Raw genomic sequence first — 17266 nt, 5'->3', positions numbered from 1 at the left:
ATATAAAGAACAGGAGCTGAAGGAACTTTACTCATTCAATGATTGCTTGTGGTAAATTTATGCCCAACAGTTTTTGCAATTTTTTTTCATCCGCTGTTGAAACAGCAACAAAAGTATAAATAGCCTTGGAACACGTTTTAGATAATAATGTGCTCTTTTAATTGCAGGAGTGACTGCTTCTTGTCATTTTTTTTGACAGATTGTTAGCAGGTACCTCAGTAACTGTCTGGTGAAGCAAACAATTTTAGACAGAGTCACGATAAAACTTATTATGCTGAGATTTTCATATCAATTCTTAGGCTTGTCAAAGCAAAAGCTCTGAATGGATATTTCCAAGCTGCAAAGAAACTTGTCCTGTCAGTTTGGGAAGGCAACTTTATTGTTAATAAAAAAATAAAAAATAAAATAAAAAACACCTTAAAACTTATTCGTGTCCTTGCTGAGTTTAGATAAAACATTCTCAGATGTAGCATGCCATCAGTTTGTTAGAAATTACTTAAAGATCACAGTATATAGTGTAGCATTAATTGTAAAAGTAATTTCAGTGAGATATGTAAAATAAATTCTATATTACTGCACAATAATTTAAGTATTTATCACTGAATGGCAAATTAGTTTAATATGCAAGAAATAATTACAAGTAAAATCCCATTTGCCCCATATTAAAATCAGGTTTCTTACTCTGAGAAAGGTGTCGAGAGATCCATTCTCCATGAATTCAGTGACGATCATTACAGGGCTGCTCTTGGTGACCACGCCTTCCAGATGAATGACGTTAGGATGGTCAAACTGGCCCATGATGCTGGCCTCGCTCAGGAAGTCTCGTCTTTGCTTTTCAGTGTAGCCAGACTTTAAAGTTTTTATGGCTACGAACATCTCCCTTTTACCCGGAAGCTTTAGGTTACCGCTGCACACTTCTCCAAACTCTCCTATTAGGAAGTAAAAATAAAGGAAACAAAAAAAGAAAAGACAGTTACTGGTATATGCATTCTAAAGATGTGCACAACTAAAAATAAGCACCTACATTTACTTCTTGGAAATCAGTTATAAATATGCTGTATTTCATGCCAGTTTAAGTCAGATTTCTCCATTACCTGCACCGATGACCTGTTCAATCTTCACACAGGATATATCAATCTCCTTGGCAAACTCCCTCACAGCCTCATTTGGGTCCTCATACGTGAACGGATCAATGTATATCTTCATTCCTGGAGACACTTGTAAGACAGGAAAGAGCTTCTATAATATTTAATTGTTGTGGTCTTACTTGCAATCCCATGGCCCAGACAGTCCAATGCAGTGAGGCAAAGTAATAATTCATTCACCTTCCATTTCTACACTCCTGGGCAGTTGTGAGATTTTTTTTCGTTACAACATAAAGGTAATGAAGTTTGGATGATGGAGGAGGTAGTGTACCGTAATTACAAATGGTGGTTGTGACAATTACCTCGTGGCTACTGTGTGTAGTTGTTCAGTCAGCAAGGACATCATGCCTCTAGTCCTCTTGGCTACGATATAGTGGGTTAATATATATATATATATATCATCTCCAGTGAGTCATAGAGCCATTAAGACTCAGGAAAGAAACCTGGGTTGTATATTAGCATTGCTCAGCTTTACGCCTTGAAATAAATTGGCTGTCCTAAGCCAGAATGCCAGGTAAATTGGCTTAAGGTGGCCTTTAAGTGTTCAGGGACTTAAATGTCCAGAGTTTTAAATCCGATTACAGTTCTCATACCTCCACATCAGACCCGAGGCTATCTGAATGGATAGTATACTCAAGCCTGGGCTGCTGCAGTGCAGGAAGAGCATGCCTCAAAACCTGGCAGACTACACTGGGAAAACATGCTGCGGAGATGAACAGATGGAAAAGATCTTACCAGGCACAACCCCCCATTACTAAAGCCTACAATCTCTTCTCAAGCTAAAGCACGTTCAAAAGACCACCTTCCTTTTAACGGCAAAGACCACCATAAACAGGAGCAAGAGTCTTAACTGCAACTGCTGTGGGGACAGGATGCACACAAGACATATTGGCTTCTGATAATAGCTGTAAAATGTCCAGCTATTTACTGGCACACTCTTCACTAAAGCACAAGCTGGACTTCACAAAGTGACTGGGTTCAACTGGGAAAGATTTTACCTTGTGAAGGGAATTTACATACTTGCAAAAAAGATGATAAGAGTAATAATCTCTCACTTATGAAAGTAGTTTATACTCTTCCACATATGTCAAAACTCAAAAGCAGTGGGCCAAATCTGGCCCACAACATGATAATTTAAATGTAAAATATTGTATCTCTTCTAATTTTTCTTTGAAAAAAACTGAAAAATACATAATTTAGTATACTTTTACCAGTTGGCTTATTTTTAAAGCCAGAAAAAAAAAAGGTTGGATCATTCTGTCATTATTGATTCTGATGAGGAAAGAGCAACAGAACGTCAAATGAGACAGATGATGAACCTGCAACCAACAAAAGATACTGAGTATCTGACCCGAGTTCATATATCATCTGAAAGTGGTCCATGGCTCGGACAAAATTTTTAAATTAAATTGTGGCTCCTTTTGGTAACTGAATTCGACAGGCCTACAAAGAACTGCTGTCTTTTTTTAAAATTATTACTGTGGTTTTGATTTATTTCCAGCTGGAGTCAATACCTTTCTTACAAATTTACCTCAGTATCATACAAATTAAACTCCACACTACTGTGTCGATAATTGAGTGATTCCATTTATTTACCAAACTTTTGGGAAATTTTGACAATGGCAAATGACATGTGCATTAGCATCCTAACGGCCTTAACGTGAGTGAAGACTGACCTATTTCCTGCACAAAGAAATGTCTTAAATGTGAAATGTGATACACAGAACACACTAAATCCATGTTACGAGCAAACAGAATCAAACAATAGGCACGATTACACGGAAGTGCAAAGTGGGGAAAATGAAGCAGTGCTGAACAGGGCTGTAAGGATGGCAGCAAGCAAGGTGGTAGTCATGGAGACAGGTGTGTGAGGAAGTAGAGTGCTGAATGACTGCCGTGGGGATGACTGTGTGACAGGGTAGTCATGGATACAGGTGTGTCTAATCCTCAGGCAGAGTGAGCAGGGAGAGGTAGCGGATTACTCACTGTGGCCACTGGTGTAGTGCTGCAATTTGTCTGTGTATTCTGAATCACCCCTGTCGAAGCCACGCCTCCTGGGGGAAAGACAAAGAACTCTAGCTCTGGTTCATAGAAAAGGAGGAGGAAGGGGGAGACATGAATCAAACACCCCAGGTGTACTTCGCTGAAAATATATCCGTTATGATCAGACTCACAAGTTAGGAAATGATTTTTTTCCCTCTGGCAAACAAAAAAGGCATCCAGCCATGCAGTCAAACCGCCCAAACATATGTTCATCTTTCTTTGCAGAGCACACCAGTTTGGTAGCTGCATGAATTATTTGGGTGTGTTATTATGGGCTGCACATAATTTTTCTCTTTCTTTCTTTAAATCAAAGGGTAGTGTAAACTTTTAAACCGATATTTTCAGTCTACAGAACTGCTAGAGTTTCTTTATTATAGACTGAGGAAAAAAAAACATTTTTTAACCAGAGTGCTACATAAATGGGTCATATTTTGCCAGGTGCGACTGCCATAACTTTCTTTGTGTCATCATTCATGTTTTTATCACTACAGATATATCTGGTTGTACTGAAAATATAACATTCTGATCAAAAGAATCTGCATTTTCTAAATGGAATAAGTTTTTGATGTATGATTATACTTGATTTTTTCACTTGATTTATACTCCAATCGTTCAAAAAATAATACTTGCATGTTGTCTGTTCTGCAACACAATATATTGCCTGTCATTATGATGAGATAATCCAAGCCTGTGATATAGAGCATACAGTACATTAAAGCCTAGGGGAAATCAGCCACTATAATAAAAGAATGCTGAGAAATTCATCTTGTGCATTCTTTTCAGGCTTATAATACTGCACAGGTGCAGACCTATATTTTTAATATAAGTGGCCCTACTGGGAACTGAAACCCAAACCAGGGTTTATAACCTTTGGGCACCCATTGAACTAGAACATCTATGGATTTACTTGTATGTTTTTTTTTTATAAACAAATTTTCTATTAATAGTTTGTTGGGAGGGAAAAAAAACTAAGATGGAATAGAAGCAATATATCCAACAATTTTTAATCATTTCTTAGAGTCATTTATTTTTATTTTTTATTTTTAGTAATTTAAGACTTTGACAGCACAAAAGTGGCTCACCGGTTACAAACGATGATGATGACAACCACAGCAATGAGGAACACCAGGCCTGCCGCCGCTGAGCCAATGATGAGTGGCAGTTTCTCCTGAATGCTTGTGTTGTATTCCTCTGTAAAAAAAACAACAACACACAAACAAAAAAAAAACAAAAACACATAAATCAACATAATACCATGTACACACGTACCCACAATCCCAAAGAGTCATAAGCTGAAACATATGGGAAAGCATCTGAGCCTCTGCAATGGGTGACAGACAGACATACGGCTGGGTAAACCATTGAACATCTTGGCATCTTGACTGGCTGCATGCAAAATGTTACAAACCACATCGAATGTGCTCAGATGCTGCAGATACAGACAAATTATCTGGCAGAAAGTGTGTGAAATAGGGAGAGAGAGCGTGTTTGGATGAGACCCAGACTGATCAGACAGCCAAGAATGAGAAACAAGCTACTAAATGGGTGAATAGAGACATTAATTCCTGTTTTAAATGCCATAGCAGAAAAACAACTGTTTTAATTTACTGCATCATGTTTTAACTGCTAACCTTAATGTAACATTAATACATTTATTATTGCAAAACATCGCTGCTAGTTTATAATTCAAACATGTTTATTGTAAACTGGTTAGAAGTACTTTTATCATAATAGTCCACATTTCAATTTTTTTTTTAAATAAATCAAGCAGCAGTATTTGAACAAGTTTTTTTCTTTCCATCTTTACTTTCTGCTCTTTTTTTTTACTTCTATCTGTCCGAAACAATTACAGAACTAGTTGTCAAAAAAGTGGGTTGTTCACTTTAAACAATGTCAGTGACAATCTTCTTACAGCTTCCAACAACCATTTTTAATTTGACTAAATAGCACTTAGCTTCATGCACCTGATGTCTGCTCAATATTTTCAGTTATGAGTCAGTTTGTTATAACGTCCGCGCTGGGATTTGCGTGTGTGGCAGCACTGAGGATGTTCATACGAGAGTTTGGGCTAATGATGGCCCTCGGCGCTGCAGGCTGACAGAAATTAGATGTTCAGAGGGGAAAACCCAGGAACACAGCTCTAACATTAACCTACTTGACTGATGTTTACGGAATGTTCCATCTTTTCTCATATGTGGTGCCGCAGACAGACAATTTCAACCTGAGCTTGACTTAATGGCTTGTAGTGAAAAAACAGCATTTATGCTATTTCTAGCATTAAAAGCTCATTTGAATATTTGTATAAGACAAATAATTAAATACTTAATAAAACAAGAAGAAGAAGAATTGTGTGTGGCACAGTGGCTCAGTTGCCTCTCAGCGAGACGGTCGCCAGTTAAAATCCTGGCTCGGAACTTTTCTGGGTGGAGTTTGCATGTTCTCTCCGTGCAAGAATGGGTTTTCTCCGGGTACTCCGGTTTCCTCCCACAGACCAAAAACATGCATGTTAGGCTGATTGGTAATTCTAAATTGTCCCTAGTTATGAGTGAGAGAGTGAATGATTGTCTCATTTGTGTCTATGTGTCCCTGTGATGGACTGGAGACCTGTCCAGGGTGTCCCCCACCTCTCACACAGTGATGGCTGGACATGGGCACCAGTGACCCCTGCGACTCAAAAAGGAAGAAGCAGGTAAAGATAATGGATGGATGGATGGATGGATGGATGGATGGATGGATGGATGGATGGATTGCTGTACAGGTTAACAGTGGCTCCCAACCCTGTTCCTCGAGGGACACTATCCTGTATGTTTTGTTTTTCCCCTGCTTTGACACACCTGATTTAAATGAATGGATGGTTAACAGGTTTCTGCAGAACTTGAGGAAGTACAAAGTAATTAAATCACTAAATCAGGTGTGCTGGAGCAAGGAAACCACTAAAACATGCAGGAATGTGTTCCTGTAGGACCAGGGTTGGGAACCACTGCTTGTTCCTGCAGCTGTCTTAACTCAAATTGTTCACTATAGTGTGCTGAAAAGCCTCGCATGAAAGGCGATAAGAACTGTGCGTGCTGCAGGAGGCACTGTCTTAATTCTCACCCTCCGTCATGGTCTGAAAGTACAGCTTGCCACTGTAGCGTCCAAACCCAGCGACGGTGCGGGCCCGGACCTGGAACACATAGATGCTTCCTGGCTTGAGCCCACGGATGACTGCCGTGTTGGTCTGACTTCTGATGGTAGTAGAGTTATATTCTGACTGATCCTTGAAGCAGATAGACAACACATTGAATTTAGACAAGTTAGTAACAACTACACAACTGCTTAAAGCAACAACCGTGCACAAAATGAAACTCATTTCTCCTTTTATTTTTACAATGTATTTATAGTCATTTGAAGTAACCAAATAAATTAATCTGACATTTTTAATGAAAAGAAAGACAAAAATAGGCAGACATCCGGCAGCTGCTTTTACTAAGAAAGATTTGGTGGCAGTTTCAGGTCAGGCCGCTCCTCTGAGCTGTGTCTTATAATGATCAGAGCTGTATTTCACTGCCATGCTTCTCCTCTTTACAATGCTGACAGGTTTGAGAGCTGAGACTAAGACGTTTTTAGCTGCTTCCTTCAATACCCTTCTCAGTGCACACTTCTGAGCCATAACAGTGGCTGGAACAATCGTTTTGACAGCTTTCTCCAACAGCGTCAGAGACTTATAATCAAAAGTAGAACAAAACAGTATCTCAACAAAACCTTGACAAACTTTGCACATCTGTGCATCTGCATATAGTTAAATGTTTGTGTTTTTAAGTGTTCCATGCGCTCGAACAAATACATATTTTTGACTGTAAGTGCTCTTGTGAGAAAGTATGCCGTATGAGCGAGCTTGCCCCTAAAACACTATTTTTACATCAGTCAGCGCACCATAGTTTTAACCACAAGTCTCTGCGCATCAATCCCCAGTGGCCCTGCTTCAGGGCCTGTGTGTGGTTTTCTTTCCCAGTGACTGACCATGATTGTAATTGGACGAGAACGAGCAAAGGTTCTAAGCAATATTCAGAAGCTACGTGCCTTTAAGGATCTGCTGCTATGCAACGAGCGTGAGCAGCTTCTAAATTAAAATGTGCAACAAAAAAATTAAAAGGCCAAGCATTATTTGGCTTAATTTGGAGAAATCAAATTAATGTATAAAGATCAGCAAGGATTTGGAGAAATAATCTGCGCACTTGCTTGAATAAATGTGAGTACCTTTTCATAATATTGTAGCTCGTAGTCTAGGATGACTCCATTAGGTTGGTCCGGTTGGGACCAAGAGAGGGTGATGCTGTCCACAGTACGACTGACCTGATGCATTATAGATACAGTGGATGGAGCTGTGAATAGACAAAAGCAGTGTTAACTATGAAGCAAATAAATCAAACCCAACTTCACTGACTTGCTCAGAGAATTTTACAGCATCTTTAATCACGCAGACAAACGCTGGCTTCAGCAAAGCCCATAAAATCCACAGTATACAATGTTCTGTAGTCTCCTGTTGGAGCGTCGTGGCCATGCACGCAGTGCACACTGGCAAGTCAACACTGGCTAAACCACATAAGCAGCCTCACGGGACTTCCCAAGATAAACTGTGACTTTGATGAGATTAATTTATGCTTGTCATGCTGTTGATAACAGACCACTTTCTACAAATTACTCATTTGAAAATCACCGGACCACCGTGTATTACATGGAGGAAAGTAGATTTTGTCACGCATATGAGCTAAACAAGCGGAATAAATCATTTGAGCCATAAAAACGCTTCACAACAACACATTATACGTTGCTGTTCTGTCCTCTGCATCCCAATTTGATTCAATATTAGTTTGGTTAAAATATATATTTGAATTTGTGGAATAGAATAGTATTTAAAACGTGCAATGCAATTTTAGGTAGATAATGAATAAAAAATATCTTGCGCATTATTTATTCTTAAAGATGCTTGAAAAATGATCAAAATAGATAAAAAAAAAACTGCTGATTGTTGTAAAAGCAGTGCCATTTTTACATCAGAAGCATGAAAAAAAATGACTGTATAAATAGTACGTGTCTTATGAAATCACTAGATTTTGTTTAATAAACAAGCAAATAAATAAATAAATGAAAAAAATTTGTGCAATTCTACTAAAAAGGAAATGGACAAAAAGGAAAAAAGGAGGTTGTTTCATTTATTTATTTATCGTTTGTTCAGTAAAAAAAAGCCTACTTTACTTATTCTAAAACAAAAACAAGAGTCAGTAGGAAACTTAATGACTTCTTACAACATGGGTGGTCGACTATGGGCTTTCATAGGCCCGTGACCTTGAATATTGTCAGGTCAGAGGGAGGCATAATCACCTCAACTTGTCCGGCGACCATTATGATTAGTTCAGGGTGCTGCAAGTCAGCTTAAAGCTAAGAGACGCTGAGGATAAAAAGCCCCGTCTGGGAAGCTTGGCAAGGTCTGCAGGCCTCAATGTCTGTGCCTGTGTGTGTGAAAGGGTAGGGTGGGTTGAGGTGTCAGGGAAGGAGGGGTGCTGGGCAAGATTTATGTACACCAAGCCCCACGCTCATCAGTTTCTGACCCTTGCTACACACACGCACATCGCCCTCAGCCAGCAACACAGTGGCTCCCCTGAGTCCAGCAATAAACTCAGAAGTCTCTCCCTCAGCACGCGTTCTCTGTTGAAAATTCATTGACTGGAAAACTACAACTGCCACGCCTCCATAATATAAGGTTATAAAGCTTGTACGTGTGTGGTTTTTCAACGTATTATGAACAGGTTGGGTATCTACGGTGAATATGATGAACCGCCTTTACTGAAGCATCAGGTGGATAGTTTCATCTATCACTGTAGTGATGACAAAAATAAATAGTCATTGAAGTTATTTCAGTGACTCAGCACTAACAATAATCAGCATGCATCACTAATGTTTTCCATAATTAGGAAAACCCTGCATAGCCTCTCTCCCACACTAAAGTATAACACAATAAATTAGATCACATAAAAAGGGGAGTGAAAGTGATTTCATGTTTTTACATGTGGCTGTTTGAAGAAAACAAATTGCGGTTTTGTATTTCATCCCAACAAAGCACCGTGATAATCTGTGACACTCGTGCATCCCGCCACTATCGTGGCGTCAGCGGCACAGTGATGTTTACGGTATCCAGTCAGGACGCACGTTTATTCCATCTCAGTGAACTCTACAGTTTGTTAGCCATCACAAGACGACAGCCTAATAAGGCAAACAGTTACTCCAAGGGGAGCTCACGAGTATCCCGTTACGGATGCACGTATATTCAAGAGTGCCACATGGCCTTTTCCTGCATAGTATTTCCATTAAACGTATGGAGCAGCCATGCCTGGTAACCCGATACATGACCAGAGAAACAAAGGCAGCATGTATTCATGTACAGGACGGACACATGCCAACATAAAAAGCTGTTGGGAGGAAAACACTGTGGTTTCCTTTAGTTAAAGGACAACTTCCAGTCAGCTAGAGTGGCAGTCGACATGTTCAGCATCAAAAAAACAATTACGGCTGATGTGAGTTAAAACAAACGGAGATTAAATTGGATGAGGATTTGACTGTTTGAGATAAATACTACATATAGTCTTGGAAGTGTTGAGACATTAGGCTTGCAGAGAACATATGAATATGTTGCAATACAAATCCAGCAACTCAATTCATGTACGTATTTCAAGCTAAGCTGACAATTGTGGAATAGTGTCATGCCAAGTCAACGTTTCACTACAGTCAGGTCTATTGCACAGATCCACATATGAAAACCATTTTTGTACGTCTAATTTATGCACTCCATCTCCACAAGTCTCCCGTGTGCGTCAAATCTTAAAGTGTAACTAGATTTGTTTCCATAAACTATAATTTCAAGGGTAAAGTAAATACTGGGTTTCCATTGTGTAAACACATGTCATTGAATTATGCCACTAAATACATGTTGCAGTCGTTTTGAGCCATTTTCTCTGTTGATCCAATAATTATTTCTAAATCATGTGGGATTGCACTTCATTAAATGTAATTAGAAATGAAAAACAAGGGTTTAAGAAAACGTTCTTGTTATTTACACAAAGCCAGCCAAATCTACTGTATATCAAGTAAGATAATTTTCTTCAAAGTAGGAGATCAACACTTTCACTGCGGATTTATTTGATTTTTTTGTCTGTTTTTTTTTTTTTTTCTCCATGAAGGCTCTACTTGTGCTGTTAAAATTAATGAAGCAGTTACAATGACAAGGACGGAGTTTGTAAGTTTTCAAAATTAAATTAGATGGATGGATAGGAAAGAAAAATACTGGGGCCTTTTACGATTTTCCATAAACCGCAAAAAATGAGCGTGTGGACAGAGGAGTGCTAGTGTTAATCACAGCTCATATTTTATTCACAGGAATGTATCCTTTGTCCAAACCAAAGCTTGAAAACCATCAGTATGACGATCATTAATTCTGCTCATGCGCGAGTACATTTTAGATCGTTTTAATTGTGAACAGGTTGTGTTTACATTTTTTCACCTCCATTATACCAAAACTTCTAGCATTTGCAGAACTAACCAGGACAACATCAAATTAAATAATGAACTTAGTGAGGCAAGGGGAAGCTATCGTGTTCCTTAATTGTGAGAGGATAGGTGGTCCCAGCTGTTGTCATAGAATTAGGTTTCAGACCCCACATTATTAGTCAGCCTTGGATCTCATCTGTCTTTTGGAATATTTTCTAAGACTATGCTCTGGCCTTGGCTCACCAAATGAGAACACAAAGACTGTTTTGTTTACCACCTGTGATAGATGTTTTACTCACATATGAACACTATAGTGACTTCCCTAATCAATAAGGGTGGAGTTTATGGGGATGTTCTACTCATTAAATCCAAGCCAATTTTACAGGACATGCCTCTACTACCACACGTACAAGAATGAGGCTTTTATCCATCCAATTAATGTGTGCCTGCAATCTTATTATATTACACTCTTTCAGTGGGCTTTTCCACTCTCTCTTTGAAGACCTCCTTGACTTCTACAGTTTGGCCTCTTTTAATAAGCACTGCTGTGAACATGATGGGCATCTTCATTAGGCAAAGCTGATGAAGAGAGACCATTGTGGATGACTGGCAGTACAGCAAGCTCGGTCAAAAGCTTTTAAGTATTCAAGTAAAAAAAGAATCTCTAGATAGGCTTTCCGAGATAAAGAGGTTTAAGGTGCTCTGCTGTCTGTGATGTATATAGTTCTGTTAGATGAAGGGTTGGAAAGAAATCACAGTGTTTAAAATAATAGATTTATACCTTGAAGCTCTTGATCAACACAATCTAGTGTGCTGATATTTTACAAACAAGACGGCACAGAAAAAAAGGTGGAAAACCTCCAACATTTGCAGCACATGGATCATATGCTTCAGAGAAAGAATGCTTCAAGCCTTTTATCTGCATCTTTCTCACAACCCACTGTGTCTCCAACCATGTGGCTCTGATTTGATTAGACGTTCTGGTACAGACAGCAATGCTATGATTTGGGGAAGATGGGGGTGGTTGCAAGAACAGGTCAGGACTTGTAAATCCCTTTCCTTTTCATTGTAAAAATCAGTTTTCCCGCAGAGCAATCTCTCCCAGAGGACCTGAACCAGCTGGCTCTATACCAGGAAGTCTCCCAAACTAGCTGCCGCTGTTCCACTCCGTCTCACTGATGTCCATTTATGAGCTGCGGATCGAGACGTCTTAAAGGGAGAGGCCCATATTTGCTTGTACTTTAAGCATGCTGGAACCCTGCCCTGTGTCTCCAGCTGCAAAGGATTGTGGGTTTTAGATCTATAAAGATTTTTCCACTGCAGTAAAGCTAGAAAAGTGAGATTTCAGAGTTGATCAAGCTTTAAACCATCTGCATTGGAGAAAAAAAAACGGGGAACCATAATAGACTCATACTCACATTATCTAATTCTAGAATAGCTTCTTTAAGAGTTTAAAACGTTTTCAGTTGCTTGAAGATTATATAATTTAAATCTTGGCCAACCAGTCAAACCTGCATATGAAGTAAATGCACTACAAGAGGATACAGTATTAAGAAAACTGAGCCATTTTTTTTACAGATAAAATAAATTAATTATTGGTCATGTTTTCTGATGGCCCTATAAAACATCCAATATATTGGCCAGTTAGTGACACTATTAGTGTATAAGAGAGTAAACGGACAGGAAAAAAAACAATCACATTTCTGTTTCATCATCAACATTTCATCAATCTAACTAACACCCATACTGCAATTTGGAATCGTCAGATTTACTGCGGTCCGTCAATTATTCTGGGATGATAAGACTGGACAAACGCAATTTTTGAGCTGGCTGTTGCAGCAATGTGAAATAAAGTATTTGATGCACACAACTTTAGTTGAATCTGTTGTGTAATCAGCAGGGAACATATCAGCTTTTACACAACGTCCAAATGAGAAAGAAGAAAAACTCCATAAACCACAGAAGATATTTCAGTGGTTTTCACTTTTGGAAAGACCAGAGGAAAGACTACATTCCCTTTTTTCCTGTTTTGTCTGTAAATGCTTCAAAACAAATGTATACCATTTTATTAAATGAAAGCTCGAGTATTAATTTTAATAACTTAATATTCAGTTGAGATGAGATGATAAGACACCAAATTGTTTTAATAGACAATTTGTTGATTTGTCTTGATCTTGTCAGTGTTAGCAATATAAACATCAAAAATAAAATTCCATAAAAATTCATAACCATAACACTATAAATGCATTTATAACTTGGAGATATTTAAACTATAAACTTGTGATCAGTTACCGAGAGAAGAGTTTAGAACAAAAGAAACAGCAACATAATTCAACACAAGTGTTGTGTTTGAGAGCTGTACTGAACAGGGAGACAAAAGAGTGTTTGACACGATTATGTCTTCTGATGGAAATCATGCTGGCCTGAAGGGAAATGTTTATATTTAGAATAAAGCACAGGCGTTGGATCGGAGAAGAATTCGTTTTTAAGGCAGATTATGTATGATTTGTGGAAGAAAATCCCAATGAAAATAATTTGAAAACAATTAACTTCCCTGATTTATCCATGATTTTTTGGAAGCCTTCTGTTACCAAACAATGTATAGATATGAAACCACAGAATACAGTTTACTACCGCACAAATAAAAGAACAAACGCTGCACAGCAAAGCTCTCCATCTAGAGATAGTCAACCTGGTTTTGAGGGGAAAATACAATTTTCCACTTGGTACTTTCATAATAATATTTTATCCACTTGGACGCCCCAGGACTCAGTAAAAGCTCCATAGAAAGAGTCTGATTATAACTGATCACTGGTGAATACAATTTTGGGTTTAAATAATTTCATTAACAAACTTTTTCAAGGCAATGTTCTGGTATTTAATGTTCACTGACATTCACCGACAATGATGTGAGAAGAGATGGGTTGGCTCTGTTCCATCAAACTAGGACGCCATTTTAATGAGCAGCAGTGACATTTTAGCTCAACACTGAGTTTATCCTGATCCAACCAGTCATGGTGACTGGTGAACAAACTGCAAGAATTACAAACATTCATCTCTGCTTATAAAGTTACTGGCCCCAATTTATACGTAAAACACTCCAGAGAATAATATTGTTTGAGTTTTTAATAATCTATACATCAGTGGTTCCCAACCCTGGCCCTTGAGGAACACCATCCTGCATGGTTTAGTTGCTTCTCTGCTCCAACACACCTGATTTGAATGAACAGGTAATTAACAAGCTTCTGCAGAACTTGAGGAAGTAATTTAATCACTGAATCAGGTGTGTTGGAGCAGAGAAACAATGAAAACATGCAGGATGGTGTTCCTCAGGGACTAGGGTTGGGAACCACTGATTTACGCAAGAAAATTTAGGCTACAATTAAAAAGGAAACTGGTCCATACTAATATACAGTGGTGCCTTTTAACCTCTTCAGACGCCAAGCACAATCTTAATCTCTTTTTTCCACTCTATCCACCTTATTCCTGGGGGCTCTACTATATACATGATTATGGGTATGACTTCCTGTCAGATGTAGCAGTAAGTGTTGGATAACCATGGTAGCAGAGCACGGACCGCAGTTTACTTGAAAGTAATTTACATTCAGTTTAGCAGATAAAATGCTGTTTTTGTTTTGTTTCCATTTATTTAACAACCATAAAGTTGACTAAAACAGCCTTCCGGAGTTTAGGTGCCTGTGGTGTTGTTCACAGTTACACGAACAACCAGACCAAACTAAATCAGTGGCTACAACAACAGTGATTTGAACACAGACCCAAAACAAACAAACAAAACAAATCTTCCTGTGAAAAGCCGTATAGTTTTCATCGCCTACCTACAGATGAGGAATTAATCAGAATGGGGCTGAAAATGTGAACTTGAGGAGATCATCCAAAAAACTCATGTGCTCATTTCACTTTGTTGACAAACAGCCGACGGAGGAAAATCTGCATCCTACTTTGTGGATGGACCACAATAAACCACCGGAGAAGAGACACCAGATTCTCAGAAGGACTGAAAACAGTGGGATAAGAATATCAGCTATGATTTCAACTGGAGGACACAGCATTATAATATTTGTTTGTCTTCAGTATTACGATTTTCTTGGCAGTTAACCCAGGTTCGGTGATGCGGGACTTTAAGGCTTTGGCAGGGCTCGATGTCTGCTTTAATAAGATTGTGTCCCACCTCTTTTAACAAAACGGGACCGACCTTATTACTGTGTACATACTGATACGTCTCAGAGCTTTTCAGGTTGTTCATCGCTTCGCCATCGGTTTAAATTAAATCCACAGTGATCGGAGAAACTACATTAGCTTGTAATGTTCGCACATAAACAAACGCCGGTTTTGGTCCGCGCCGGAAGTCATGCCCATAATTCATGCAAGGCACCATGGGGCCTAGGAATAAGGTGGATACTCAGAACTTTTATATCTCACTTATATGTTAATAAGCATATCAGTGGCAGTGGGGAAAGGGTCAGTGTCTTGCTTAAGGACACTTGGGCATGCTGCAGGAGCTTAAAAATGAACCCCTGACCAATTAGTGGACAACCACAGCTAGCTTATTCTATTGGGGCGGCTGTGGTACAGTGGTAGGGCAGCCAATGTGGGATTAGAAAGTCACAAGTTCAACCCCCTGCCATGCCCACATGTCGTGGTGTCCTTGAGCAAGACACCTAATCTTTAATTGCTCCCCAGGCGCTTACATAGCTGCCCACTGCTCCACTTTTGTATATTTAATGTGTAATGGGTTAAATACAGAGAACTATATGCAATGCCGACAACATATAGCACTTTCACTTTCACCGCCTCACTGGGACAAAGCCACCTCACAAAAATGGTGGTATCAGTGATGTGTGAGAAGGAGGGGGAAGCAGCTTGTTGTATCCAAACCAAAAACTCCAGACAGTGGCAAGACAGTGACGGCTTTGTTTTGCAGTCGCCTTCAAAGGAATCCTTAATGTATCTGTCAACGGAAATGTGAGTGTGTTTGGCAAGAAGAAAGAGGTTACAAAGAGGAGTAGTTGATGGAAAGACGAGGGGGGGTGTCGCTGTGTTTACCAAAATTCATTTGCTTAATTGATGAGGGTGATACAATAAAGTTTATAGAAACATTAATAAATTAAAAAAAACAGTACTGGTTTGGCTGCTCTTGGGCATAAATAAATAAATAAAAGACTACATTAAAACAGAGTCAATCTTTTACGGATTTCAGTACCTACAGCTAATGCACTTAGCAATAATTAATTGTGCTTTAGCATTTACTCCCTTTCACAGCACACTAAGCCAAAATATCGTAGCCTTTTAACCTAAATTAATCAACAGACTATAGCCATGTTCTATGTCTCTGAGTTGAACAAGCTTAAGACTGCAGATTTCCATGTGATGGAAAAGAAAAAAATATATATATTATAATATAATTCACCTGGGTACTAAATGATTTGTGAACAGAACAATTAAATTTTGACAGTCTATGTTCTAATTCTCTTCAGGGGAGTCATAATTAATATAAATTTCAATGCACAGGTTATTTAAAGCCATCTGATGAACCTCTCTGGTGACCAGCAGACTGCTTGCTATATACTTAATTTCTAAAAGTATATATATATTTTATTTTAAACAAGTTGTTCATTTTCAGCAGCTCTGTGAGTATGGTGTGGCTGGCTGATCCCCAGAGCAGCCTTCTCTAAAGGCTGTTGAGCTCCAGGTGCCTGCTGAGGCCTCCTGTCTGTCTGCCTGGCTGACCTACACTGGCACTCACCATATGTGCCCATCTCATCACCTCCTGTCATTGTCACACTAAACAAAATATGCCAGCATTCCTTGTCTGACTCTGGATTGTGCTCCTTATCCATCAGAATCCATCCCTGCCACTTTAAAATTCTTAGTACTTGACATTTTAAATAATAATCTATGATTCTCAAATGGTAAACCCAGCATAATTATGTTGCATTAGTGTTTTATTTTAAAAAGCCCTACACATTTTACAAGTATGTACCACTGCAAAAAGTCAAACAAATCCAGGTTTTATTATTGGTGTCACCGTTGGCTTGCTGGTGGACATTTCGGCAGTCTCTCCTGGCTCAACACCAGTGATTATCACACTTTGCTCCAATGAAGCAGCAAAGCCCCTGGTAGCCTGGTTACACAAAACCTGAGCAATGGGGACAATAATTAAGTCATAAATCTTTCCTTGGCCATATGAAAAGGCTGCACCTGATTACAACCACCCACCTTGAATTCTACACATAATGTGGTTCCTGTCCATAATCAACCAACTCAGCTGATAAGAAACCAATTCAGGGTCTCTGCTTCTTGATAGCATTAGCGGCAGCTCACCTTGAGCAAATTAAATACCTAAACAAATATGTCCCCTGGAATCTAATATTCCAAACCACTATAAAAGGCTAAACTGCATGTGTTGAAATCAGATTTATTTGCTGTGCAAGGCTGAATTCCCCCAGAGTATGTATGTATGTATGTATGTATGTATGTATGTATGTATGTATATATATATATATATATATATATATATATATATATATATATAT

The 17266-nt window shown here is 38.8% G+C and overlaps 2 protein-coding genes across 2 annotated transcripts in view; both read right to left on the bottom strand.

Annotated features, from left to right (window-relative positions):
• LOC119412855 (ephrin type-B receptor 2) overlaps nucleotides 1-17266 on the bottom strand; it is a 169036-nt gene that overhangs the window by 95024 nt on the left and 56746 nt on the right. The gene's annotated exons all lie outside the window — the stretch shown is intronic.
• Nucleotides 1-17266, bottom strand: part of LOC119412070 (ephrin type-B receptor 2) — a 41453-nt gene that overhangs the window by 10713 nt on the left and 13474 nt on the right. The window contains exons 4-9 of the mRNA XM_037679047.1: nucleotides 7428-7552; nucleotides 6285-6447; nucleotides 4271-4379; nucleotides 3132-3199; nucleotides 1095-1217; nucleotides 682-929 (exon numbers count right to left, since the gene is read on the bottom strand). Of these exons, the coding sequence (XP_037534975.1) occupies nucleotides 682-929; nucleotides 1095-1217; nucleotides 3132-3199; nucleotides 4271-4379; nucleotides 6285-6447; nucleotides 7428-7552 (836 nt within the window). The remainder of the gene's footprint in view (nucleotides 1-681; nucleotides 930-1094; nucleotides 1218-3131; nucleotides 3200-4270; nucleotides 4380-6284; nucleotides 6448-7427; nucleotides 7553-17266) is intronic.

This window comes from Nematolebias whitei, chromosome 7, assembly GCF_014905685.2.
Source record: "Nematolebias whitei isolate Nwh7 chromosome 7, NemWhi1, whole genome shotgun sequence".
Classification (NCBI taxonomy): domain Eukaryota; kingdom Metazoa; phylum Chordata; class Actinopteri; order Cyprinodontiformes; family Rivulidae; genus Nematolebias; species Nematolebias whitei.
The sequence above is the reverse complement of the archived record's forward strand: the minus strand, read 5'-3'. Positions and strand labels throughout refer to the sequence as shown.